At 39.0% G+C, this 27,667-nt stretch overlaps 3 protein-coding genes across 4 annotated transcripts; all 3 read right to left on the reverse strand.

The window, feature by feature from the left end:
• Window positions 1-12: 12 nt before the first annotated feature.
• Window positions 13-8,332, reverse strand: LOC307259292 (meprin A subunit beta-like). Of its 2 annotated transcripts, XM_080039072.1 has the most exons (17): window positions 8,206-8,332; window positions 7,964-8,045; window positions 7,761-7,779; window positions 7,643-7,681; window positions 7,450-7,475; window positions 7,274-7,358; window positions 6,865-6,982; window positions 6,546-6,724; window positions 6,155-6,373; window positions 5,821-5,985; window positions 5,142-5,372; window positions 2,483-2,935; window positions 2,160-2,333; window positions 1,917-2,022; window positions 1,298-1,345; window positions 969-1,016; window positions 13-555 (listed from the first exon to the last, which is right to left on the reverse strand). In XM_080039072.1, exons 2-17 carry the CDS (start codon window positions 8,024-8,026, stop codon window positions 477-479), a joined length of 2,052 nt encoding a protein of 683 aa, XP_079895198.1. In that variant the 5' UTR covers window positions 8,027-8,045; window positions 8,206-8,332; the 3' UTR covers window positions 13-476. The 2 variants fall into 2 exon arrangements, with proteins under 2 accessions (XP_079895198.1, XP_079895199.1); XM_080039073.1 differs by lacking the exon at window positions 969-1,016.
• Window positions 8,333-9,143: 811 nt separating this feature from the next.
• Window positions 9,144-19,651, reverse strand: LOC307259675 (meprin A subunit beta-like; the record flags this gene model as incomplete). The annotated part of the gene is made up of 15 exons (XM_080039619.1): window positions 9,144-9,165; window positions 9,664-9,799; window positions 10,303-10,490; window positions 12,601-12,675; window positions 13,401-13,457; window positions 13,595-13,709; window positions 14,076-14,261; window positions 14,382-14,834; window positions 15,823-16,035; window positions 16,510-16,662; window positions 16,749-16,967; window positions 17,083-17,261; window positions 19,158-19,275; window positions 19,408-19,486; window positions 19,595-19,651. The coding sequence occupies 15 exons, from the start codon at window positions 19,649-19,651 to the stop codon at window positions 9,144-9,146; spliced, it is 2,250 nt and encodes a 749-aa protein (XP_079895745.1).
• A 5,932-nt stretch (window positions 19,652-25,583) lies between these two features.
• On the reverse strand, window positions 25,584-26,804 carry LOC307259172 (uncharacterized protein; the record flags this gene model as incomplete). Its single annotated transcript, XM_080038917.1, has 4 exons — window positions 26,747-26,804; window positions 26,599-26,650; window positions 26,291-26,441; window positions 25,584-26,160 (listed from the first exon to the last, which is right to left on the reverse strand). The coding sequence occupies exons 2-4, from the start codon at window positions 26,636-26,638 to the stop codon at window positions 25,584-25,586; spliced, it is 768 nt and encodes a 255-aa protein (XP_079895043.1). The 5' UTR covers window positions 26,639-26,650; window positions 26,747-26,804.
• Window positions 26,805-27,667: the final 863 nt, after the last annotated feature.

Raw genomic sequence — 27,667 nt, forward strand, 5'->3', positions numbered from 1 at the left:
TGACTCATTAACCACTGTACAGGGACAGTGTGTATTCTTGATACACAAAAATTACAGCTCAGTCACATTTGCTTTTCACAAACCAGTTACAGTTTAAGTTGAACTTTTGTTTAGTGTCTTCAAAGGACTACAGGACTTCAAGAAATAAAACAAAAGAAATTGGTACAATTTCAAGATTAACCCAAAAAATACTCCAAATAACAATACCACAAATATATGGTCACAACACCAACATCCTAACATTATATTACAAGCATTTTGCGATTTTCTTACAAATGCAGTAATCAGTTGTGACTCAAAAAATGACCCTAATATATTCTGCCAATCATTATTTACCCATTGAAACGCTTACATAACTAGAGAATAAACACAATATATCAAATAAAAAGTCAAAACTACTCTTTACTTAGCCAGTGGCAAAATGCATTGGCACTGTTAAAGTGCAGAGGTGAACTGTCAATGGGAAGAGACACACATCAAGGTATCAAAAGTATCAGCGCTAGCAGGAGGGCGAGGACGGGAGAAGCCACCAAACCAGGAGAGAGGCCAAAGATGCTACATCAGAAGCAAAGGAATACATTGGATGATTTTAAAAACATGCCCCATAAAGGCTCTATCACAGCTTGATGTTTATAGGGAAACAAGCAGGCAAGGAAATACAGCCAGTCTGGATTTTTCATCAATCTTCATCTCTACATTACTTAATGGAAATGCTCTTAATGACAATATTTTGGGGGTAATTTAGTAGAAGAAGTGTCAGTAGTTAACACCAAAAATGTTCATTTTACTCAAACATATGCCTAAACGAGAGACACTGAATATTTGGAGTGGTCTCTTAATTTTTTCCAGAGCTGTATAACTAGCATCAATTAGCCTTGACAGTAACACATTAAGCGTACTGCTTTTGCAGTTAACAAATTACATTTAATTACATTAAAGTTTAAAATGTGTGAGAAAAATCGAAATACCTTTTGTCATCCGTTGTTGTAGGAGGTGGAAGGTTGGTGGGTGTGATCCTGTAAAAAATATGTATTACATCATTTGAAAGGCGCATTTATGTCTAATTTAAATTTAGTTTCAAGATTTTACATCAGGAGCAAAGGAATAGATTAGATGGTTTTTAAAACATGCCCCATAAAGGCTCTATTACAACTTGCTGTTTATAGAGGAACATAAGTAAGCAAGAATATACTGTATAACTAGCCTCAACTGTATCAAATTAAGCTCACTGCTTTTACAGCTTAAACATGTAATTAAATTATAATAAAGTGTAAAATGTGTGAGAAAACCTAAATACCCTTTGTCATCCGTTGTTGTAGGAGGTGGAAGGGTGGTGGGTGCGATCCTGTAAAAACATGTATTACATCATTGAAAGGAATATTAAAGGCCTACTTCACCGGTTTGAATATGAAGGTGTATTGAATTCTGAGATCCTATGTAGTATAAACGTGCGAATTTTTTTTAAATCGGTTCATCCTAGCCTGAGAAAAGGCAGAAAGAGTGTTTTTTTTAACCCTATATTTCTCTTTCTTGTGACATCACAGAAAGAGAAATATAGGGTTAAAAAAAAACTTACTTTGTAAATATTACTGTGATGTCTTTTACTGTGACATCACAGTAATATTTACAAAGTACGTTTTTTTTAACCCTATATTTCTCTTTCTGTGATGTCACGAGAAAGAGAAATATAGGGTTAAACAAAACACTCTTTCTGCCTTTTCTCAGGCTAGGATGAACCGATTTCAATTTTTTTTTGCACATTTATACTACATAGGATCTCAGAATTCAATACACCTTCATATTCAAACCGGTGAAGTAGGCCTTTAATGTCTAATGTTGAAATTTTTCTTTAAATGTAGTTTTAAGATTTGAATGTGGTAAACTGTTTCAACTGCTGTAATAGCACAATGCCCTACCGTGTTGAGCATGGGCCTTGATCCTGCTGTTGAGTAGGATGTGTTATCTCCACTGGTGCCAGTTTGGGACATGGGAGAGCATTTCCCTTCAATACAGGAGTGAGATCTAACAAAGAAGTAAATGTCAGCAACAAAACTTAATCACTCATATCAGGATTTAAATGATTCCTAACATGCTGGTTGTAGAACTCCAAGACAAAATATTTACAATCAAGTTCAATTAAATTTTTTTCATCAGCCTGCCTTGGAAGTTGAAGACGAAAACGGCACTCCCTCCCTTAAGGAAGTTTCTGGATTGCAATTCTTCCAAAGACGCAAAAAATGTTTTGCCAATCAATGGTCCAGCAAAGATGGTCTCATTATTCTCATCTACATAGGAAGATCCAGATTCACGAGGATTGCCCCAAGTATAGGTATCTGTTTACAGAAAGCATATACAACGGTCAAGGTTAATAACCCATGAAGACATATTGTTACATATAGTGTGCTTACTTTAAGTGGTGACTTGAAATAGTTGATTTAGTTGATTAATAGTGACTTTAGTTGATTTCTTCATGTTCTTTTACCATTAGGGCCGTTTGTGCGGAGGTCACTGGTGATGCTCCTTTGCTTGGACATTGACAGCTGAATGTTGGGGGTCTGATCCAGCATTTGGAAGGTCACCTGTCTTTGCGGGACAGGCCACTTCAGCTGGTCATCGTATTCACCAGACAGGAGTTGCACATACAATCCAACATATCCCCCGTTCAGCCCAATCCCAACTGAGTATGCATAGCCCCCGCTGGAATACTGCCGTGTGCTTTTCAAAGTGTCTCGATAGCTACTAGATTCCAAAACATTCACGAAATCATCGACCTGCATGGTTACGTGTGGACATTCCAGCTCGGACAGATTGATGTCATCGATTGAGAAGCCGCCCAAAGAGCTGCCTGCTCCTTTATGAACCTCAAACTCCACTTGGAAGAGCTTGGTGGCATTCAGGGAAACATGCTTCAGCTGCCAGTGAGATGTTTGCTGACCTGGAGGAAGAGTTTTGTTTTACATGTGACTTGAACCTGCAGTGTGTAGAATTTGGGGTTTTATTTCCTAGCAGACTTTTTAGAAAATAATTATAATACCCATAAGTAGCCTACGTTTAATTTAGTGCATAATAGCTGACATTTTTTTTTAGAATTATTATTTTTTTCCTTAGAAAGGGTCTCATATATGTCCATATTTCTCCATACCTTGGACCAAGGCATTGGCGCCGCCATGTTGGAAGCGTCATGGTTGGAATGTCATCAGGTGCATTGTTTAGAATTTAGAATTGTTCTTGTACTTGAAGGCCACAGTAGCTTCTGTTGTTATTCAAAAGGGGTGGGGTTACCCAGGGAGCGTTGCATTCTAGAACTTTCTAGAATTTTCAAGAACTTTCTTGATGATGTCATATTACACACTGCGGTGAGGCCAATTCCTTTATTTTTGCTGTAGACTGGAAACATTTGGGTTTGACATACACAACTTAGAAGATAGCATTTTTTGTAAAGGAACACCACATTTTTAGGCGAGCAGAAGTATTGGAACAGATAGACTTTAAATAAATTAAAGTGAATAAAACGTAATATTATGTCGCAAATCCTTTGCTTGCAATAACCGCATCAAGCCTGTGACCCATTGACATCACCAAACTTTTGCATTCTTCTTTTGTGATGCTTTTCCAGGCTTTAACGCAGCCTCTTTCAGTTGTCGTTTGTGTTAGGGGGTTACTCTCTTAAATCTCCTCTTTGGCAGGTAAAATACATGCTCTATAGGGTTTACGTCTGGAGATTGACTTCTATAACCTTCCACTTCTTGCCACTGATTAACTCCTTTGTTGTGTTTTGGGTCATCATCTTGCTGCATGATGGAGGATCTTCCAATCAGTTTGGTTGCATCTTTCCTTAAATTGGCAGACAAAATGTTTCTGTAGACTTCTAAGTTCATTTTGCTGTTGCCATCATGTGTTACATCATCGATGAAGATTAATGAGCCCGTCCCAGAAGAAGCCATGCAAGCCCAAGCCATGACATTGCCTCCACCGTGTTTCACAGATGAGCTTGTATGTTTGGGATCATAAGCAGATTCTTTCTTTCTCTAAACTTTAGCCTTTCCATCACTTTGGTAAAGGTGCATCTTGACAACAACACAGTAACACATGATGGCAACAGCAAAATGAACTCAGAAGTCTACAGGAACATTTTGTCTGCCAATTTAAAGAAAGATGCAACCAAACTGATTGGAATATCCTTCATCATGCAGCAAGATAATGATCCAAAAAAACTGCAAAAACACCAAAGGAGTTCATCAGGGGCAAGAAGTGGAAGGTTTACTTTTAGACTGGCCAAGTCAATCTCCAGACTTAAACCCTATAGAGCATGTTACCTGCTAAAAAGGAGACCGAAGGGAGCAACCCTCCAAAACAAACAGCAACTGAATGAGGCTGCGGTGAAAGCCTGGAAAGCATCACAAAAGAAGAATGCAAATGTATGGTGATGTCAATGGGTCACAGGCTTGATGCGGTTATTGCAAGCAAAATATTACAGTTTATTCACTTTAATTTATTGAAAGTCTATCTGTTCCAATACTTTTGCTTGCCTAAAAATTTGGCGTTCCTTTTCAAAAAATGCTATCTTCTAAGTTGTGTATCGGATCCAGATGTTAATACCTGGAAATTAAAGCTGAAATGTTGAGCTATTGTCTCATATTCATCGTTTGGTGTCAAACCCAAATATTTCCAGTCTACAGCAAAAATAAAGGAATTGGCCTCACCATTCCAATACTATTGGAGGGGAATGTATATGAGACCCTTTCTAAGGAGGAAAAAAATAATTCTAAAAAATTCAGCTATTATGTACTTATGGATATTATAATTATTTTCTAGAAAGTCTGCTAGGAAATAAAACCCAAAATTCTACACACTGCAGGTTTAAAGGTGGAGTCAGGGATTCTGCGCTTGGGTTGTCGACATTACGTTTAGTCAAAATCAGTGAATATCTCCATGAAAAAAAAACATTTAGTGTTAATACACAGCTCTGTACACGGGCATGTTGCTAGCTACGGTGGCCCCATACCCTTTGTTTACCTACCAGTTGATAGAGCTATGGCTGTGTGATAACAGCTTTTTTTTCATAGCTACATGAGTATCTTACAATGGTTGAATTTAGAGCAGATAGTACAGAATAATCATAGCCTACAGCTTGACATTACCAGTGATCTGTCCCATGAGGCGGAGGGTTCCTGTGACGTCCTGTTCATCTTGGAACTCTCTGATCCAGATGTTAAGTTGGTCTGAGCTGCTCCCATTGTGGAAAAAGTAGAACTGGAGACACTGGACATGACATTCCCTACTGGGAGTCATCCTGTGGGTCTCCAGCCAGGCAGAGTCACCCTCTTCACCTGATGCCGTGCTAGCATGCATGAAGTAACCCTCATCTTCACCTACAATGAGGTAAAAAAAAACAATCTATGTTATGGCCGACCCTAAAATGTAATATCTATCTATGTGAGGTGCATATAATTTAAGTGAATTAGATATTGGCGAGGTTTATGTTGCAGGACATTCCTCCAAACAAACAAAAGCTAAACTATGATTTTTTGTGTCTGTCTTAATATGCTGATACATTCTTTGAGTTGTTAATTGTAGTTTTACAATTGTTTTCGTGGGCGCTTATGCCTCTGTATTATTTTTTTAGATATCAACAATTAAATGATGACAAGAAAAGAGGAAAAATACATATGGGAATGAGGAAATTATATGTGAGAGCTAGTGGATAGTATCAGGGACTTTATGGGCAGCACTTGATCCATTCAGGAACCATAATCATTTTATTTTATTTCAACATTAGACAACTCCAAAAGTTTTCTTTTTGACATTCAGAAAACGTACCATGATGAGTATGATTGCTGCTGTGTAGATTGGTGTGGTCAGAGCTCGGACCCCCGTAAGCACTTGTTACCATTTCCCAGCCGCTGCCACTTTGTGAACAGCTATTCATTCGACACATGTTACCCTCAGAAAATTTGCAGTGCATCTTGAAAGCAATGGTCGAGTCTGGAGAGGTGAATGAAGAAAACAGCATGAACAAATTGAAATAAATTATACCAAAACATAAAATAGTCTATAGAAGATAAACCAGTCTATTGTTTGTTATAGCTGCAATTAAAAAAAATAACTAATTCCTAAAACTGGGCCTTGGTCTCTTTGAAATCCAAGCACTTACTGCATTTGTAGTGACGGTTAAGCTCCAGAACGTCACTGGGACTCATTTCCAGTCTTTGGCCGATCACATCTTGAAATTGTGGATCTCTGGTCACAATTGTTGACCCATTGCCATTGCTGAAGGCATTTTTGCCATAGTGCATCACCGAAGAGAAGTCGTATGGGACTCCGTTGGTGGTGCTAGTTTCACTGCTTTGTTTTTCAAAATTATTCTCCCTATCTAGTTGACACATACAAAAGCTGTATTAAAAACCTAGAAAGCAGACAAACTTGATTCAAATTGAACAATTTCTAAGTTGATGATATTTTCAAGTACTTAATGTTAATTTAAAAATCTTTTTGCAACCCTCTCTAGGTCATCGTACACCTTGACATAACAAATCAAATGAAACCTTCTTGGATGTTCTCGAATGCAATGGTCACAAAATCATCTCTGTCATATCTGGTCTGTTCATGGAAGAAGCCCAAAGCGTGGAGGATCTCATGTTCAACGGTGGAAATCTCGTCACAGTAAGTTCCAATAGAGAGGTCCTGTCCGTAGGGTATCACCCGCCCAACATAGGAATAGCATCTAATAAGGAGAAAAGACACTCATCAGTAATTGTAAATGTGATATGTTACACTAAGTGATTATTTGTGGAGACAAGTAGCAAATGAGAAACAAGGATGATAACCATAGAAAAAAAGAAAAATATCAAATAAATGACATACCCCCCCAACTTTTGGAAATCAATGTAATACCCCTCAGAGTCCCTTGGTTTGAAGTCAAGGCATGACTTCAATCTGAACTGTTCAAAGGCTCGCAGGATGACTCCTTTAGCATTCAGGTCTTCAATTGTTGTTGGAGAGAACAAAGACATGACAATTCAAATGCAACTGACGGATGAGGAATTATTGCATGTGCACTTTGCAAGTTTCTCAATCCTTTTTAAAAATGTGTTTTGCACAACTGGATGGTGTTTTACTATATTGACCTGAGATCTCAAATCCTGTCTTCAACAATAAGCTTTATTCATTTTAATGTGCAGCCGCTTGGAGAACATGTCCCATTGGTCTTCTCCTTCCTAACACCTGTTAATATTCTGTGTTAATTATAAAAGGAAAAAAAGTATATATTTACCAAGGCCTCCATCCAAAACATACGGGACTGGGGATGTCCACAGTTCATCCACATCAGTAGTGGAACTCCTTTGCTTCTTGGGTGGCTAAGATTTAGAAGAAACACTGTGTGTCAAAATAGTTCCTACATACACGCTAACTGCTTAAAAAAAATTACTACACAAATATTTAACTCACCTCCAGAATATCATCATGTAATGAATCTAAGATGGAGCATCAAAAAGAGGGTGTTTTGATGGAAAACAAATAAAAAAATTACCAATAAGTAATGACACTATGAAAACTCAACACTTTGTCAAACAGTATGTGAAGTTGACAGAACAGTTTCACCCTGAGGTCCATTAAAGTAGATGAAGATGTTTAACTATACCTTTGTTTGCGTCTGTAATGTCCTTGTCTTCACCAACATCTAGAAAAACAGATAAGATGCTGCCTCAAAAAGTAAATGTTTGAATAATAAATATCATTAAAATCAATTAAATACTTACCCACTATCTTTTGCCCATTCTGTAAACAAATACATACAACATTATGTTAAGATGTAATTTCAACATACATTAATTTAGCTCGTTATTGATAACAAGTCAATACTTCAATGTTAGTCGTATGTGATGTCCAACTTGGAAAATGAACAAGTGTATTGTACTACATCTTAAATTGCCATACATTGCAACACTAAATGGACGCTTACTGTGTTTAGGGAGACTGCTGATGAAACTGCAATGTTCACAACAAGGAAAATGAGGCCTTTCATCCTTGGTTCCTCAACCCAACTAAAACCATAAAAAATTTAGATTATATACAAAAGTATGACCAATTCAAAGTTACGACATGACTGGAATAAAATTAAACTACTATACATATACATTTTAATTTAACGTGATTTGACAACCCATTATTTTTTTGTACTTAAATAGATAAGAAGTAGCTCACCTGTCAACCGGACCTGTCTGTTCCTCTGCTGCAAATGAGAAGCTATGGATGTAACAGCAGGGCTTTATATAGGTAAGACAAAACAGGTTTTAAAGATCAGCTGAAGCATCTGCCCCTTTCTGGTTACTGTCATATATTGGTGAAATGGACACAAACGATCTTGGAAAACTCCGTTAATGCCAGAGAGCAGTATATAAAGCACTGCACAATAGTTTACATTATCATTTTGAAGTGATATCTATCAGGACTACATAAGACAAAACTGTATCCACAGTCTCTGTTATAGATCTTTTGCTTTAATCAGCAGTTACTAGTACTTTCTTACTTGCAGAACAGCATTCCGTTGCTGTTGTGTGCATCACTTGTTAAACTTGAGTGAACTATTGTACTTTTTATAATTCAGTGAGCCCAGACAGTGAGTGGTATGCAGAAGCATGATGATTGATAAATAGAAGGAAATGGACACACAGCCAGTAAACATCACACCCACAAAAAGGTGTGGTAGAAATATGTCTTTATTGGTAGTTGATCCAGTTTAGGAATGAAATAATCTCCATCTCTTGATGTGTATTTATTTCCTATCAAAAACACAAGACGTTTTTGATTTAATTTATTAAAGATAGCAAAAGACACTCAGAACAATTCCATAACATGAGCAAAGTACAGCCTACCATTATGAGGCTACCCCTGCCATGATCAATGCTGATTTAGTCTGATTCAGCTTTCGTGTCCAACCTGAAGATTGACATGCACGTCAAAGGTGAATGAACAGGAGATTTCAGAAATATTTGTTAAAAATCCATGTTATTATAAAACTTAACAACTTATTTAATTCAATTTTTTGAACGCACCCCGTATCACATGGGCCTTTGTCATAGTTGTTTGTGGTGGTGGTTTCAAATTTGCTTGATGGATGTTTTGGACAAGGCAGAGAACTTTTATGCTGCAGACTCAAAATATCTGGAGACAGTGTGCATTACGTTTTAGGACATTTTAACAAGATAAGGAAAAGAAAATATTCTCAGCAAAGAAAAGTTAACATACCGGTAATTGGATATCAAAGACAACAAGTAGACTGCTTTTAATAAACTATGAGCTAAGCGCTATGGGGTCGAATATTCTAATACAACATTAACGATTTACTTTAAATCTGATTCAGATGTGACACATTAACACACCTGACAGTGAAAAGAGGAAGACAGCAGTGCCTCCTTTCAGGAAGTCTCGGCGGCGAATTTGCTCCAGGGAGAGAAATGATTCCTCAGTGTTGAATCATAGTCACCTGACACTAAACGAAAATAAACTCCACAGAAATTCTCTCTGAGAGCAATTAACATCTGGTAAGCGTAACCTTCTGTCGAATACACCCGAGGGCTCGACAGATAACTGTTGTAATCAGTGCTTGTCAAAAGCCTCTCAAAGTCTGTCATTTGCCAGACATTATGTGGACATTCAGACTCGGATAGGTTGATGCCATCAATGGGAAAGCCACCAGACGACTCTTGGTTTCCTTTATGCACCTCCAACACAACCGGGAACGGCTTGGCAGCATTTAGGGGAACCTTGTAAAACTGCCAATTAAAGGATGGTTGACCTGAAGGGGAAATTTAAAAAAAAACTTTATCAATTGTTATTTTTATATTTGGTTAATTGTCTGTTCACCACTTTGGACAAGTCTGAAATATTGCAGACTCGACCGACTCGGGTTTGCAATTATATTTCCCACAGACATTCTTGTTCCCCATGTGAGAATCTTATTGACTCGTGGTCTTGTGACCTTCACTCCAGTGCTACCACAAGATGGACATTCTTTTGACATTTACAGTATGTCCCACTCGAGACTAAAACATTTCGGTTCAATCTAGCGCATTCGTCAGGTTAGATCTTTTATTTTGTCCATATGTGTTGTGTGAGAGCCTTAGTAAGACTGAGAAAGTGATCTGTGTTCATTCATCTGTAAAGAAAAGAGCCGAATAAACAACTTGAAGACCCTGTCTGGTTAATTTACAAAACTACTTCTACTTGTTTGCTCGACTTCGAACACAGGGATTGTTTGTTCAAAGTATTGCGGCATTTTCAGCCTATTTTGTTCCTCACCAGATATCTGAGCCATGAGCCGAAGATTTCCTCTGGAGTCCCTCTCATTGTGAAACTCTCTGATACAGATGTTGAGTTGGTCGGATTGGCTTGCGCTATGGTGATAGTAGAGCTGGAGACACTGGACCGCACACTCCCCTGTGGGGCTCATTCTCTTGGTCTCCAGCCAGGCTGAGTCTCCTGCCTGACTAAAAAAAGGAAAATAAAAATAAATGAACGAAAGAATGCATGCTTACTTCCATAATGTCACCATCAGATAATTCCAAGCCTGGAGATTAATTAAAGAGGTGATCCAATTTGTTACCGGAAGCAGCAATAAGAAAACATAACGGTACATTGCAAGATATTGTTACTTTTTTGGTTGTTGCTAGGATCTGTTTGCTCTCAATAGTTTCTGTATATTCAGTGGAGGCAGGGAATATAATGGCTTGACTACTGTGTTATCGTCTTAAAAGTTGAAAAAAAAAATAAACTATGTAGTAGGTTAGATCCTACTACATTGTTTTTATTTTTTATTTTTAGTAATTACTACATAGTTATGCATTACCTACCGATGCAACTATGTAGTAATTAATTGCTACAATTTTGTGTACCTTGTTGTAAGGTGTTCTTACCTTCGTTTATTTCTGCTGTATCCAAGTCCTCATCATTACCGTTCTCTTAAAAATAAAACAGATTACAATTTTTTAAACATATTTACTGTTTGTATCTGTATCTTCTTCTAAAGATTACATATCAATACATTTGTGTAATTTATAATAATTATATTATTATTATGTAATTTAATGTCCAAAAATTATCCGTAAAATCCTTACAAATAGTCAATGGCCCGAGAGACTAGAAAAGAGTAGATCAGGGGTAATGAGAGCATAAATACAAATTCAAAGACACAAATATGCAACGTTTTGTAGTAATAAAAATATATAAATGTACTTACCATAGTAAGGTGAAGTATGCTCAGCCCAAAAATTAGGCAGTTAAACATGATCATGAATTAATATCCTCAAAATGGTAAAATTGGACAACCAGGACTTAACTATTAAAGAATATTACCTCTTTTTTTGTCATATAGTTGTGCTATACCGTCCTCCAAATCATAAATCTTCCTGAGAAAATTCTTAAATGTTCTCTGTGGACAATGAACATTGTCATACTATCAATTTCCACACTGTAGTCCCTACACAGACACTAACTGAAACCTGCCTGATTAAACATAGTTACAACCTTTGCCCTCAGGGCCCTACAAGGGATTTAGCATATTATTGTTTGAAAATGATAACTCTTACAGTGCCCCAAGATAAGAAAGAATAGCAATATCAGGTTATTAAAAGCAAAACTCTAACCAAAATATTAGAAAAAGTATAGAAACAAGGATATTTATTTGTCATGTATGCTTTTCTTATGAACTAACTTCAACATCACGTTTCCAGACCTCAAGTGTGACGTTTCTTCTGACCTTTATGTACTTTTCGACACATAGCCTTCCGGAGAACCAATATTGTTGAAAGCGGCAGGCTTTAACTTTTATCTGTGAAACTGAACTATTCACATGCCGACCTTTGAAACATAATAGGAAACGGAATGTGTGTAATTGCAGGTTGCAATCGATGACTCAACTGATGCAACTGTTTGACTCGACACCTTTCATTACACAAGGGAGACACGATGACAGAAGATTAGAAAGATGATCATTTGGCTTTCCAAGGAATGTTAGTTTAGCGTGACTGCCACCACATTGTTACAGAATGAAAATATGGCCTTCGTGAGAGCAATGTTACAATAAGACATACACCAAATCCTCATGTTCCACTGAGCTGTCCAGCACAGTGATACACCCAGAGGTTACTGACAAGACTGGCTCAAGCAAGAGACATGCAACATAGCTGCTTTTTACAATCATCAAAAAAAAATATTTACTTGCTTCTTAGAAAATGGTTCAATTTCAATCATTGTACTGCAACATTTAAACATTATGATAGAACTTGGTTGAAGAATTTTAAAACCCTTTTCAAAACACCTCAACCTGAACATTGTCCTTAAGAGCATATGAAGAATGTTATGGGATAAACCGACCAAACTTTTTTTTTTCTTTCTGAAAAACAAAGTTTAATGGCTACTAAATTTGAGAACTTTAAAAATCAAAAAAAGGAAATTGCTTATCTGCCTGAGACAGTGCTGTCATGGTTCGTACTAGCACTATCATCATCGGATGAAATCACACTCAGAGGTAAACCTTTAACTCCAAACATTTCTTGTAAAGTGATAACAATTTTTGGAAGGCAAAGTTGACATTTTCACGGTGTCATGGGCAGGTTTCCTGCCACTAGGGCCACTGAGGCTGTCAGCATGCAGAATGTGGTTCCTGTGGACAGACTGGGGAAAATAAGAACAAATGGTACATTTAGATTAAAACAGTTATAACTTGGAGTTTAGTGGTACTGTAGGTCAAAAGTTGATGCATTTCAAAGCATGCATATTATTTATTTTTTAAGGATCATTGTGGAGCATTTTTGATTTTATTAGACAGGTTTTGGAGAGACAGAGTTGAAGTGGGGCAGAGAGGGGAAGACATGCCGATAACTGACCCGGGCGGGATTCGAACCCGGGTCTGCTGCGGGGCAGCACTCTGACCACTGCGCCTCGAGCGCCAAAGTATGACTATTCTATCAAAAAGCTTGGTTGGTTTCTGGAGTTACAGTGGATCTCAAATAATAAAAAAAGAGAGAGAAAAGTAACCTGTGCACGGATTCGTCCGAGCACAAAGAAAGAACAATAATTCTGAAAAGGACACAGAAAAATATTAGGTCAGTTAGGATTGTGGAAGGAAGAACTCAAACCTTTGAAATAGTAAGGAAGAGTTAAAGCGGCCATAAATAAAAGAAAATCACATCGTTTAAAGATGTTATATTGTTTCAAGGTGTAGTTCATAACAAATGAATTTATTTATATATAATCTTTGGTTTCAGCCCTAATTATAATCATTGATATCTGTCAGGATCAGGTCCATTTATTGCAACACAGCCAAACACAGCTATTTCCTGAGAATCGTTTGTGCATACAGTAGCTGTCATCACATTCAAACAACAAAACAAATGTACCTGACAGCAAAAGATGATGGGAACAATGGAGGGCTGGTGGTTGCACTGTTTCCCATGCTGTCAGAAGAGGTAGGGGCAGTTATAATACAAGCATTTCCACATTTTTTGTCATTTTGTCCCGTGAGTTCTGTGGGTGTTATCATGCAAACCTTCACACGAATACATTTGTATTTTTCTTAAGCTGCATTGCTTACGGTTGGTTTAGGCAGGTTCCCTTATCATCTGTCTCCATCAGAGTCACATTGCTCAGGTTGGACCACATGTGAGGCTTTGGAAAATCTGAGCCACTCATACGAAGACTTGATAGATCTATAGATCAACATTGAAAAGAGTGTTTCAAGACTGATTTAAAAAAAAAGCATGTTTCAGAAGGATATTAATGAACATGCTGTAATAAGACTGTTGTTGATTAACATAGGCGGACAAAGGTGACATTAACTGGTGATGCATTAACTTTGACTGCAACTCATCCATGTCACCCTGAGAAAAAAGGACCAAGGGTTAACAACTAGCATTGTTCAAACACCAATGTATTTTTCCATTTGATCAGATGAACGGACCAAATACATTCAGTGCACAGGCATAAAGAACAACAAAAAAAACATATCTAATCAATGTGTTTCAAAGTTGATTCACAGCAGATTAGAAGGGGGTGTCTGGGCTTCAAATGCATACCATTGAAGTTAAGCAGAAAGAAGACACTTCCTCCTCGTATAAAGTTTCCTGACCAGAATGCATCAAAAGACAGAAATGTCCTGTAGCCAAGGTTTGGGCCAGCGTAGAACGACTCTCTGTTGGTATCATTGGTGAGATGCCCCACCTTCCTGGGGTTATCCCAGTAGTGAAGTGTCTCTCCGTTATCTGGATGTAATAGTGAATGAAACACATTCACTATTACATTCCGAGCGCAGAATACATTTCTCAGGACATATTGAATATTTTCTTAATTCTTATTTATTTTAGTTTGAGCGCCTCACTCACCTCCAATGAATGTTCTCTCTCTGTCAGTTGTGATGCTGATCTGCCTGGACATGCGCTGCTGGATGTGGGGACTCTGGTCCAGCAGTGAGACAGCCACCTGTCTCCATGCACACGGCCACTGGAGCTGCTCATCATACTCTGTGGACACCAGACGAAAGAATACTCCAAAGTGATCTGAGTAGAGATGCAGCATGAGCTGGAGCCCGTAGCTCTGTGTGGTAGTGAACCGTGGGCTCAGTAAGCTCGTGCCAACACTGCTGAGTGTCAGAAAGTCTTCAAAGTCGGGGATATGCCAGACATGATGGGGACACTCCGTTTCAGATATGTTGATGTCATCGACTGAAAACCCACCCGACGAGTTCCCGGCTCCTTTACGGACCTCAAACTCCACCTGGAAGGGCCTGGTGACATTCAGCGGGACGTGATGGAGCTGCCAATGAGATGTTGGTGGGCCTGGCAAATCACAAGCAATACACAATGTGACTAATCTGCTATAGTGGGCACTAAGAGGCCTTTCACACCAAAATGAACCAAGAGTCAGTTCCAGGCTGGTGTTGGGGTCAGTTCAAAACTGGTTACAGCCTTATCCCAGTTATGAACCGGTTGGTTTCACATCGACCGGAGACAGCCATGGAGCCGGCAAGAGAGCAACGTCATGACGTCACTGTAAACGTGTGTGTACGTCGCCTGACGCCGCTGCTCTTGTGGCTAACGCTAAAGCTACCGCTAGCTTTAAGCACAACAACAGCGGCGAATACGTCTTATTTTTACACGTGTTAGCTCTTGCTTTGCTTTCTTAACCAAACAGGACCCATACAGCGTATTCTCGCCGGTCAATTTGATCGCTACGTTCGGTAATTATGTTATGTTTACGTCTCGTAGTAGCGGTGTTTTTAAACATGGCGGGCATGAGGTTTTAGTTGGTCTGGTTGGTCAGGATAATCCCTCCCCCGGCCGCTGGCGCAAGCAGTTCACTTCAAACCCTGCTCAATCCTGGGGTATGAGTTGAACCGGTTTTTACGGCCCGGAGCAGGCTTTCTGGCGGTGTGAAACCAAAACACTGGCTCTAACTCCGAACTAGCCCAGAACTAGCGCCGATTTTGCGGCGGTTTGAAAGGCCTATAAGAGCACATTCTCGTTCATCTATCTATCTACTGTATCTATCCATCCATCCATCCATCCATCTAATATCTTTCTCTATCTTTCTTTATCTATCAAAAGTATTACATCATGTATTATAGGAAAATGCGTCTAATAATATTCCTATATTGGAATATGATGGAGGCTATATCTGTAAAACCCAAACCATAGGTGACAATATCTGGCTATGAGTTAATTTAGTTTTGGCTGTGTACCCACCAAAGGGTAGTTTTTTCAGCTATTCACTACCATGTCTCCTTTGTGTCACGTGTGACACCGAAAGTAGATGGATGTACTCCACCTGTGATCTGGTCCACTAAATAGATGGTTTCCTTTGCGTCCCTGTCATACTCTCGGATCCAGATGTTGAGTTGGTCTTCATCGCTCCCACTGGTGAAATAGAAAAACTGGATGCACTGGAACTGTCTCTTTGGGTTCATTCTCCTGCTCTGTATTTTGGCACCATCCCCCTTTTTCCCAGAAGCCGTGCTGCAGTGCATGAAGAATCCTCCACCTACACACAATCACACATTAAGGTGATCCTCTTGTAGTCGGTAGAGATATAGCAAACAAATTTTGGAGCAAAAATGACATTTAAAATTCACCACTTTGATTAGTTGTAGTGCCATTTCCAATCTCAGATTCTGTCTGGTTTTCTGTAAACACGAGGAAAATACAGTATTTAAAAAAAAACATCACAGTGCTATGGTAAGGACATGGTATACATGGACTCTATGATGGGGATAATTACATTTAAGATCAAATATACAGTGCAAATCAGCTGTAACATGAAAGAGAAATTATTTGTTTAGAGGCATGTGTTTTGACAGCAGAACAACATTAGATGAAGGATGGGCCTATGGGTTGCATATATAGCAACTAAAAAACTAATATCCTTTTAAAATGTCATAATAATTTCAGGATAACTTACATTTCAGTTTTTCATGCAGTTTTTTGATATACTATCTATGAGTTTGACCTGTCTTACCCCCTCTTGAGCTCAGGCTGGTACGGCCAGAGTGGGGCCCAGCGTTTGTGCTATTGACTCTCTCCCAGCTAGTTTTTCCTGCAGCACAAATAGTCATATTGCACAACCTCTCGTCCTCAAAGCTACAGGACTCCAGAAAGGTGACAGACGAGGCTGAAGGTTGCGAAAACAAAAAAGTTGTCACTAAAAACTCAATGTTGCATGATTAGCTGTAATTGTTTTGTACAAATAATTCTTACTGCAGTGATAGAGCTTTTGAAGCTTCAGAACATCATTGGGGCTCATTTCTCGACGTTGTCCAATCATATCTTGGTATGCCGGTAGATTTGTGATGATGGTGGATCCATTGCCATTAGAAAATGCATTTTTACCATAGTGCATAACTGATGTGTAGTCATACACCGTTCCAAGCGTGGTAGTGTCGACTGAGCTGTATTTTAAGAAATTGTGTTCCTTCCCTGATCAAAAACATGATTGTTAATTGATGTGTTAATAATTCAGAGATGTTTGATTTCTGTGTTTTTACACATAATTGACCCAATTAATCTAATTTTCACAAAAATTTAAGCACACCTTCTTCAATGTTTTCCCAGACAATGGTCACAAAGTCATCTCTATCATATCTAGACTGTTCGTGCCAAAAGCCCAGCGCGTGAAGAAACTCGTGCTCCACAATGGCGAGGTGATCACACCACTGTCCAATAGAGACACTTTGGTTGCCCTGACGTTGATTCCCAACATATGACCAGCATCTATTGAGACAATGGGGGAAAGAAAAATGAAAGTAAGGCAAAATAGAATTATGCTATAAGTCTTTTAATGGTGCAATGCAGATACTAGCCCTCCTGTACATGTAGGACAATCAATGTCTTAATACAATTTCATAGCAATCAATCCAATTGTTGGTGGATCTAATGACTCAACATTGCCATCTACATAACCGTGCTGCTAGCAACGAGTTCACAGAACTACACTGTGTGCACAATTATTAGGCAAGTGAAGATTTTGGCCATATCATAATTTTTATGCATATTTCCCAACTTCAAGCTGTATAAACCTAAGTGCTTATTGGATTTAAGCATACCAGGTGATGTGTATTTGTGTAATGAGTGAGGGTGTGGCTTAAGGAGATCAACACTTTATATCAAGGTGTGCATAATTATTAGGCAGCTTCTCTTCCTCAGGCAAAATGGGCAAATAAAGAGATTTAACGGACTCTGAAAAGTCAAACATTGTAAAAAGTCTTTCAGAGGGATGCAGCACTCTTGAAATTGCTAAGATATTGGGGCGTGACCACAGAACCATCAAACGTTTTGTTCCAAATAGCCAACAAGGTTGCAAGAAACATATTGAGAAAAAAAGACGCAAATTAACTGCAAAAGATTTGAGAAGAATCAAACGTGAAGCTACCTGGAACCCATTATCCTCCAGTTCTGCCATATTCCAGAACTGCAACCTACCTGGAGTGCTCAGAAGTACAAGGTGTTCAGTGCTTAGAGACATGGCCAAGGTAAGGAAGGCTGAAACCCAACCACCACTGAACAAAACACACAAGTTGAAACGTCAAGACTGGGCCAAGAAATATCTGAAGACAGATTTTTCAAAGGTTTTATGGACTGATGAGATGAGAGTGACTCTTGATGGACCAGATGGATGGGCCTGTGGCTGGGTCAGTAACGGACACAGAGCTCCACTTCGACTCAGACGCCAGCAAGGTGGAGGTGGGGTACTGGTATGGGCTGGTATTAATAAAGATGAGCTAGTTGGACCTTTTCGGGTTGAAGATGGCCTCAAAATCAACTCCCAAACCTACTGCCAGTTTCTAGAAGATACTTTCTTCAAGCAGTGGTACAGGAAAAAGTCTGCATCTTTCAAGAAGACCAAGGACAATGCTCCATCACATGCATCGAAGTACTCAACTGCATGGCTAGCCAGTAAAGGCCTTAAGGATGAAAAAATAATGACATGGCCCCCTTCCGCACCTGACTTAAACCCTATTGAGAACCTGTGGGCCCTGCTTAAACGGGATATTTACAGTGAAGGAAATCAGTACACCTCTCGGAACAGTGTCTGGGAGGCTGTGGTTGCTGCTGCACAAAAAGTTGATCGTCAACAGATCAAGAAACTGACAGACTCCATGAATGGAAGGCTTGTGACAGTTATTGAAAAGAAGGGTGGCTATATTGGTCACTGATTTTTTTTTTTTACATGTCGGAAATTTTTATTTGTAAATTTTGAGTTGTTTTATTATTCTCACTTTAACAGATGCAAATAAACAAGTGATATGGGAACATTTTCATTTTTTAATTTAGTTGCATAATAATTCTGCACACTAATAGTTGCCTAATAATTGTGCACATATATATTTTCTCGTAAGAAAGACAAAACCTCACTTTTACTTTCGTAAACATTCAGGTTTAGGTTCATTAACATTTTGGATTGACCGAGAGCACTGTAGTTGTTCAATAATAAAATGAATCCTCAAAAATACAACTTGCCTAATAATTGTGCACACAGTGTAGAAGAAAGGAAATTACTGAACTAAGAGTAAACAAAAATAAATAAAAACTGAAACTTAACATGCAAGAAATGCACAATACTCAATCACTTAAGAACATGGAATTAAATCCAGTGATATAGTTCACCACCCATCGTCTTTGATGACTACAATGTAGTTTGGTTCATCCTCCCGGGGTTTGAAGTCAATGCACGTTTTCAGCCTTATTTGGTCAAAAGCTCGTAGAACAACCCCTTTGGCATTCAGGTCTGTGTTTCAAGACGAGCAAACAAGCAGAGGTGATTTTTTTTTGAGTCAACAAAACAAACAAGTTTATCAAGCTGTTCATTCCACTCTTTTCTTCACAGATGAATGAACAAAGGCCATTTTGACCGTCTTACCAAGGCTCTCATCCAACACATACGGTACTGGTATATCCCATCTCAACTCATCTTCTAGAATGATGTTCCTGTCACGGCCCTTTAAAAAAAATCATACAGGAAAAACAAGAAGAGTGAGCTTTGTGTTAATACATTTAACTCAAGATATTGTTGTTCAAGTGTACTGTTTTACAGCAAAGTTGCTCACAGCCATTAGCAGTATGTCTCCATCATGTAGATTCAGATCTAAGAGAGGAACATTCATTGTTATATTTTGCTGCAATGTAAGAGGCAAAAAGTAACTAAGTAGTGTATGGCTCTTTAAACAGACCTTGGTTTATATCAACAATGTCTAGATCGGTTTCGTCATCCCAATCTCCTTCTGATAAAACATAAAAGAGCATCAGCTAAAGTACACCATGGTCAGTATGTGAGATTTGAATGCATTTCTTAAATGCTTTGATTCCAAAATGATTATTTTCATTCACCAGAATCGCAAATTAATGGGAAAGATAGATCACATAAGCGTTACTTACCAGTCTTAATATACTCAATTAAAATGAATAATTTACAACAATAGTTTGAGAGACAAATCAGAGAAAAGGATAATCGTCAGACAATTATTCTTAATTACAAACAACCTCTCTTAGTATTATTACCTCCAATACCGCCGAGAGATGAAATGGGCTGTGGATGAATGCAGAAAAATGTGATATAAATGCATCAGATTATTACTGAGGTAATTTTACATCAGTGGAAATTTGAATATGAATTGAATGTGATGTACTTCATAGATGGAAACTTACTGAGGTGAATGCCTGCTGCATAATCACACTCACCAGCAGAAATGCACAAACACACATTTTCTGTCTAGACAAAGAAAAACATTGCTTTGAAAAGGTTATGCAATAGACATAGCAAACGGAGAGTAGTTAATGATGCATACTACTCACAACCTAAAGCTAGAAATAGCAAAGCACATACCAGACAATGGAATAGCCCCCTATTATCTTAGTTATGACACGTGCAAATGTCAACAAGCGGCATGCATACAAAGTTTCCATACAAACTGCAGCATCTATGTACCTTGCATACAGGTACACACAATTACATATTGACACATGCGTGCATACATGCACCTGATGAAATGTACAGTTAATGCATACCTGAGTGAAACACCAGATCACCAGAGAAAAAAAGGGACTAAGCATCAGTGCTGCTAATTGGAACAATATAAAACCTCTGGAGTTCAGGTGGACATTGGACCTTGAGCACAATCCTCATCCTGCAGCTGACTACAGATTGACAGAGAAGAAGTTACAGTTTAAAAGACTTGTTGTTTCTGTTAAACATCATGTTGGACAACAGTTTAACCTTTGTGTTTTGCTGACTCCTTACTGAATTGGGTCTGACTGAACAATATTCATGATACAAAATCTACCTGGACTTGCAGACAGTCCTGAGCTAATAATCTACAGGTCCTTCTCATATAATTAGCATATTGTGATAAAGTTAAATATTTTCTGTAATGTACTGATAAACATTAGACTTTCATATATTTTAGATTCATTACACACAACTGAAGTAGTTCAAGCCTTTTATTGTTTTAATATTGATGATTTTGGCAAAAAAGTAAAGAAAAACCAAAAATCCCTATCTCAAAAAATTTGCATATTTCATCCGACCAATAAAAGAAAACTGTTTTTAATACAAAAAAGTCAATCTTCAAATAATTATGTTCAGTTATGCACTCAATACTTGGTCTGGAATCCTTTCGCAGAAATGACTGCTTCAATGCGGCGTGGCATGTAGGCAATCAGCCTGTGGCACTGCTGAGGTGTTATGGAGGCCCAGGATGCTTCGATAGCTGCCTTAAGCTCATCCACAGTGTTGGGTCTGGTGTCTCTCAACTTCCTCTTCACAATATCCCACAGATTCTCTATGGGGTTCAGGTCAGGAGAGTTGGCAGGCCAATTGAGCACAGTAATACCATGGTCAGTAAACCATTTACCAGTGGTTTTGGCACTGTGAGCAGGTGCCAGGTCTTGTTGAAAAATGAAATCTTCATCTCCATAAAGCTTTTCAGCAGATGGAAGCATGAAGTGCTCCAAAATCTCCTGATAGCTAGCTGCATTGACCCTGCCTTTGATAAAACACAGTGGACCAACACCAGCAGCTGACATGGCACCCCAGATCATCACTGACTGTGGGTACTTGACACTGGACTTCAGGCATTTTGGCATTTCCTTCTCCCCAGTCTTCCTCCAGACTCTGGCACCTTGATTTCCGAATGACATGCAAAATTTGCTTTCATCCGAAAAAAGTACTTTGGACCACTGAGCAACAGTCCAGTGCTGCTTCTCTGTAGCCCAGGTCAGGCGCTTCTGCCGCAGTTTCTGGTTCAAAAGTGGCTTGACCTGGGGAATACTGCACCTGTAGCCCATTTCCTGCACACGCATGTTCACGGTGGCTCTGGATGTTTCTACTCCAGACTCAGTCCACTGCTTCCGCAGGTCCCCCAAGGTCTGGAATCGGCCCTTCTCCACAATCCTCCTCAGGGTCCGGTCACCTCTTCTGGTTGTGCAGCGTTTTCTGCCACACTTTTTCCTTCCCACAGACTTCCCACTGAGGTGCCTTGATACAGCACTCTGGGAACAGCCTATTCGCTCAGAAATGTATTTCTGTGTCTTACCCTCTTGCTTGAGGGTGTCAATGATGGCCTTCTGGACAGCAGTCAGGTCGGCAGTCTTACCCATGATTGCGGTTTTGAGTAATGAACCAGGCTGGGAGTTTTTAAAAGCCTCAGGAATCTTTTGCAGGTGTTTAGAGTTAATTAGTTGATTCAGATGATTAGGTTAAGAGCTCGTTTAGAGTACCTTTTCATGATATGCTAACTTTTTGAGATAGGAATTTGGGGTTTTCATGAGCTGTATGCCAAAATCATCAGTATTAAAACAACAAAAGACCTGAAATATTTCAGTTGGTGTGCAATGAATCTAAAATATATGAAAGTTCAATTATTATCATTACATTATGGAAAATAATCAACTTTATCACAATATGCTAATTATATGAGAAGGACCTGTATATGGTGGCCTAAACCATATTCTCAGCAAGGTGGCCACGTGGGTGTAGTGAGTTTGAACGACTTGAATGCTTTCAAGGTTAATACAGAATATTTACTCCAAATTCCAATCACATGTTTTGTTGGAGTGGACAAGCAGGATAACTGAACATCGGCCTGCTCACTTGAGCTACACTTCCCTTCATGTCAATGAAATACGCTGCCGGCCCAAAAAAAGTCACACGCTCAAAATCTTGTTGGATCATCTTTAGCTTTGATTACGGCACGCATTCGCCATAGCACATTTTGATAAGATTTTTATGGCACATAAGGTTGCTGAAACTAGAACTGACCAACTGAAACAACCCCAGATCATGCTGTAAACCAGTTGCGTACACTGCCACACAGGCTTGTACAGTAGTCACTAGGCATGATGGGAGCATCACTCCATCCACCTCTCTTCTTACCCCTGCACCCATCCATCTCATAAAAAAAAAATCCGACCATATTTCTTCCTCAAAGATGACCGGGCAGTGTATGTTTATCACATCTATGCCTGTACATTGCTCTATTACACCACTTGGTGGCAGTGTAGCCTCTACTATTTGCACAAGGATCACATATATCCCATTTGGAAATAAAGTGCTGCATGATGGATACCATGATAATAGAGTATAAATACTCAACTACAAGCACTACTGAAGTAAATTACAAGTACCTCAAAGTTCTATTTAATTGCAACAATTGTTATTGTTAGAATAACATAATCACCTTTCATCACTGCCTACAAAGGATAACCAACCTTTGATATTACTGCTTAGACCAGTGACGCACAGATAAAGACACTTTGACAACCTAGGGAATTCACCAAAGCCAAAATATGACCTGCAATGTGCAAAAAACCTTTAATAAAGGTGGAACACCTCCTGGGTCCAATTCTACAGCATAACAAATCATTTTGGAAGGTATAGACTTCCATTTAACTTCAGGTTTTCTCTACGTGGAGAGAATCTCCTCACAACCAGGCTTTTACAACGACATAGCAATGGTTTCATCTCTACGGTGGCGCTGAGCATTCACCAAATTAAAAAAAGTTTCACAGCTAATGTAGCCGTTAGCACACTCAGGATCTTGTAATTACGAGAAAAGATCTCGTAATTAATTACGAGATAAGGATCTCGTAATTACGAGATAAGGATCGCCCCTCTCATTCATCAATAACGATGGTTGGCTGGCTGCAGGACGGCAACGACTCTGTCCGACCTTATCGTCTTTTATTCCTGCCCTAAAAGCACACTTTACTCTATTTTTACACACAATCCATGACCAGGATATCAAGTAGGCCTATGAGAATATATTGGCCTAAATGTTGATTTAGCAATTTAGTGGTTGCGGTTCCGGTGTCGTGCCAAACTTATTGTGTGTGTGTGTGTGTGTGTGTGTGTGTGTGTGTGTGTGTGTGTGTGTGTGTCTGTGTGTGTGTGTGTGTGTGTGTGTGTGTGTGTGTGTGTGTGTGTGTGTGTGTGTGTGTGTGCAGACGAGGTGAACCGTACATCTCCACTATAGCTACTGATCTGCGTAACAAACCAGCAGCTGAAGTTAAATCCTCTTATCTACACCAACACACTACTGAATCTTTGATCACTACAGTGATGAAGGCAAGATTGGTCTTGTTCAAAGAAACTTGCGTGTGTCAAACAACAATTCCCTCCCCTCAGTGGTCCGCATCGACATCGTAGAGAATGAATGGGGCAGACGTCAGTCTAGTGTCCTGTATTACAACGTGGCTGTTAAGACCTTGATGATGCCTTTTGTCTGTTTTGACTGTTAATGCAGCATGAATAGTCTTGACAGTTTTGAGCATGACAATGTGAGCTCAGATTAGCATTTGTAAAGACTAACGGAGCTTTGCAGTAGTTTGAATAGTTTGTCTCACATAATTTAGCCTGGCTCTTAAAAGTAAAAGGCAGATTCAATTCTAGGGGCTTGTAGTTAAAAAGTACAAACAATAGGCCAAGGTACAAACATGATTGGTGTATTTGACTAAACTATTGATACTAATAAAATATACAGTATATATTTTTGTTTTCATGGTTAGAGTTACTCACTGCAGCCTTATGAAAAATTAATCAAAATCAAAACAAAATCCCCAAAATACTTCTCTTTCTTAGTGATTTTATAAAAAAATTACTCATACACATGTTTTTCATTGCAGTTTTTGTGGTCTCTGTTGTAAGGGTTTCCAGGAAACATATACACACTGTGTGTTTGTGTGTGTGAATGTGAGTGTGAGTGTGTATGTAGTATTGTCATTGGACTCTGACCCTCCACGTTGGATGCTGGCAGTCAATAGGGGTAGGATAAGGCTTTGTGTAGTATATTTACAAACATACGAAGTAGAGCAATTTATTTTTGACAGAAAGAGATCTGTGCTTTTTTATAGAATAATAAATATGAATCCACAGACTCTAAAGATATCACACAGCCATTTCTCGATTTTAGTCTTGAAAGGTGCAGTTTCATCGCAAGCAGGGACAAGTACAAGAGTAAGAACAATCTACTGCCTCTGGATAAAGTAGGAGATGAAACGGGCAGGAGCCAGGACATGTTTAAACACGCGAGATGAAATCAAAATACTATTTTCTTCCTTGAAAAAAAAGCAGCAGATTCCCCACTGTGTTACCAAAGAAGTCTCTCTATATGTTAATGTATAAATCATACTTTGTCATGTGAATTGGTCTGAACAGCTAGAGCATATGTGCTCAGATCAGAAATTGTTGTACAAATGTGAAATGATTTCTTGTGTTAAAATTTCTTGTATATCAACATATTCCATAAGCTGTAGAAAATACAAAGATTAGTCAAAAAATAATTTACTTTAGATTCATCTTTTTTATTTGTTGATAACTTACAGAAATGACAAAAAAGACACAATAAAAATGTTAAGTATATACATGTTTGCCAGGTGCAGAGATAAGCTTTGCAATATTTGCACCTTGCAATAAATAAGATGTCGTGGCTATACACCCACTTATATTTGGGTTACAGTCAAATTCAGATATTTAAATTATTTTTCATTCTTCGAAAACAGGTAGACCAAACAAGGCCGGCATGTTTATGAAAGCGTGGAGACTTAGTTGGCCTTGACAAAGGATTGATAGAGGGACATGAGCTGGGCCTGAAGGTCCTGTGCGTAGGGGTCCAGCTTTTCCCTCAGGTCTTCAGCGTAGGGGGCCACCATTTGCTTCATCACATTTGCTCTCTGGCTCAGCTCAATCTGGACTTTGTCGCTCATGGGCGCCATACTATCCTGGAAGTCTTGCAGGTGCTGGTCCACCTTGGTCTTCAGGTCTTCAGTGTAAGGGCCCAGCTGGCCCTGCAGGTCCATCACACTCTGCTCCAGGCTGGCCTTCAGCTCCTCGCTCCTCTGCATCAGGGTGCTCCTCAGGGCCTCAGAGTCAATGTTGTCTGCGTAGGGGGCCAGCTCCTGTTTGATCTGCTCCACTCTCTGCTGGATCTGGACCTTCATGTCCTCGGTGTAGGGCTCCAGCTTGTCCCTGACCGTGCTCAGCTCCTGGGTCAGGACATGTCTCAGCTCGTCAGCCTCCAGGCTGATCTTGGTCATCAGGTCCTTTGCTGAAGGGGGAAGCTGCTTCTGCAGGGTGACTGCATACGTGCTTGCCATGTCAGTGCTCTCTGCTAGGCGGGCACTACAAGACAGACAGAAGCAATGGGAAGACCATCAGATGTGTTGTGTTATACCAAATCGATCTTAATCAGTGTCACTAATGGTCATTACCAGTCACAATGGACACGGCTGCTGTCTGACACACAACTTACTTGACTTCCTGTCCAAACTCTGATTTCCTGATCATTTGGAGGGTGTCGTCAGCTGTCTGGGTGGCCTTGGCAATGTAGTCCCAGAATGCATCAGTGACCACTTCCAGCTGTGGCCTGGGTGCATCAGCGTAGAAGAGGTTGGCATGACAGCCTGTTGAATGGACACAACAACAGCATGAGAAAAATATTTTCAGGCATCCAGTTAATTTTCATTGATAGTTATAACTGAAGCAACATGCCGCAGCTTTGACAAGCTGCAAAGAACAACTTAAAAGCAAAAAGTTAAAATCAGAAAGCTTTCAACTTACCAGACAGCACTGCAATGGCTAGCACCACAAAAACCTTCATGACTGCGTCTTGCTGAAAAAACAAATATGATCTAGTTTATTTCAAGCAGCATTAAACATTTATATTTGGATCGTACAGTTATGTTTTTAAATGTAGTTTAATTCTCACCTGCTTTTGGCTTGTGCGTCTCTGAGAGTTTAGGTTGTTTGAGAGTGTGTGCGACTTGTTCTTCCATGTATATATAGTGAAGCCAGACAATAGTTGTAGTCAACAGCTCAAAGTCCAGGAGTCCTTGCCATGCTGTCATAATGACTATCTTCCTGTTTCGCTGCTGTCACATGACCTCCAAGGCTGCAATGCAGACACATGGACACACGCTCACAACTTATTGATATTATGAGGTTTTTAAGAACGTAATACCAATGAAACCTATCTTACTACAACAACATTTTAGGTATTTCTTATTTGACCCCTCCCTAGAAAAAAGGATCAGGATATAGTAATCAACTGTTAATGTTGTCCGGTGCTAATAGTTTGCAGATAGCCTTTGATAACCTTGGTGTGGTTACACACTGGACTTTGTATTAGGGTCAGACAACGTGAATAAAATGGCACAAGTCACTTTTTTTTTAAATACAGTATCCAGCCGCTGTAATTTGTTTCATAAGTCAATCAGAATATTTTGTTCAGTATTTTCAAGCCTGCACTGTTAACACTTAAATGTTAAGCCCCTCAGATAGGAAATTCAGGAAAGTCGAGGCGAATTATCAAGGTATTTCAGGGTATCAAGAAAGTGGGAAAATACTTTTTAATAGCAGACATTGATGCCGTCAGGGACAAACTGATGCCAGTATTATTTTTTTTAATTCTGTGAACCAAACATTTCAAATGATAAAGCACTTACATCAAATACACTTTCCATAAATATTCTTGGCACTATTCTGAAGTTTATTTCAGAAGGATTTGCTCATATGTTTATAGTTTGATCTATAATCAATTTAGCTGAAAACTATTTAAAAAGGCTGTATCCAAAATGTATTATGTAAGAACTTTGGACAATAAGATGTTAACTCCTTCATACAACATTAA

This window comes from Ammodytes marinus (assembly GCF_949987685.1).
Source record: "Ammodytes marinus genome assembly, chromosome: 13".
NCBI lineage: Eukaryota > Metazoa > Chordata > Actinopteri > Uranoscopiformes > Ammodytidae > Ammodytes > Ammodytes marinus.

Coding starts and splice junctions, on each gene's coding strand:
- LOC307259292 (XM_080039072.1), bottom strand. CDS start 8,026: ATGAAAGGCCTCATTTTCCTTGTTGTGAACATTGCAGTTTCATCAGCA. Junction 5,373..5,820: donor CAGCAATCATACTCATCATG/GTACGTTTTCTG, acceptor ACCTCATTGTAG/GTGAAGATGAGGGTTACTTC. Junction 1,346..1,916: donor CAAGGCCCATGCTCAACACG/GTAGGGCATTGT, acceptor ATGTTTTTACAG/GATCGCACCCACCACCCTTC.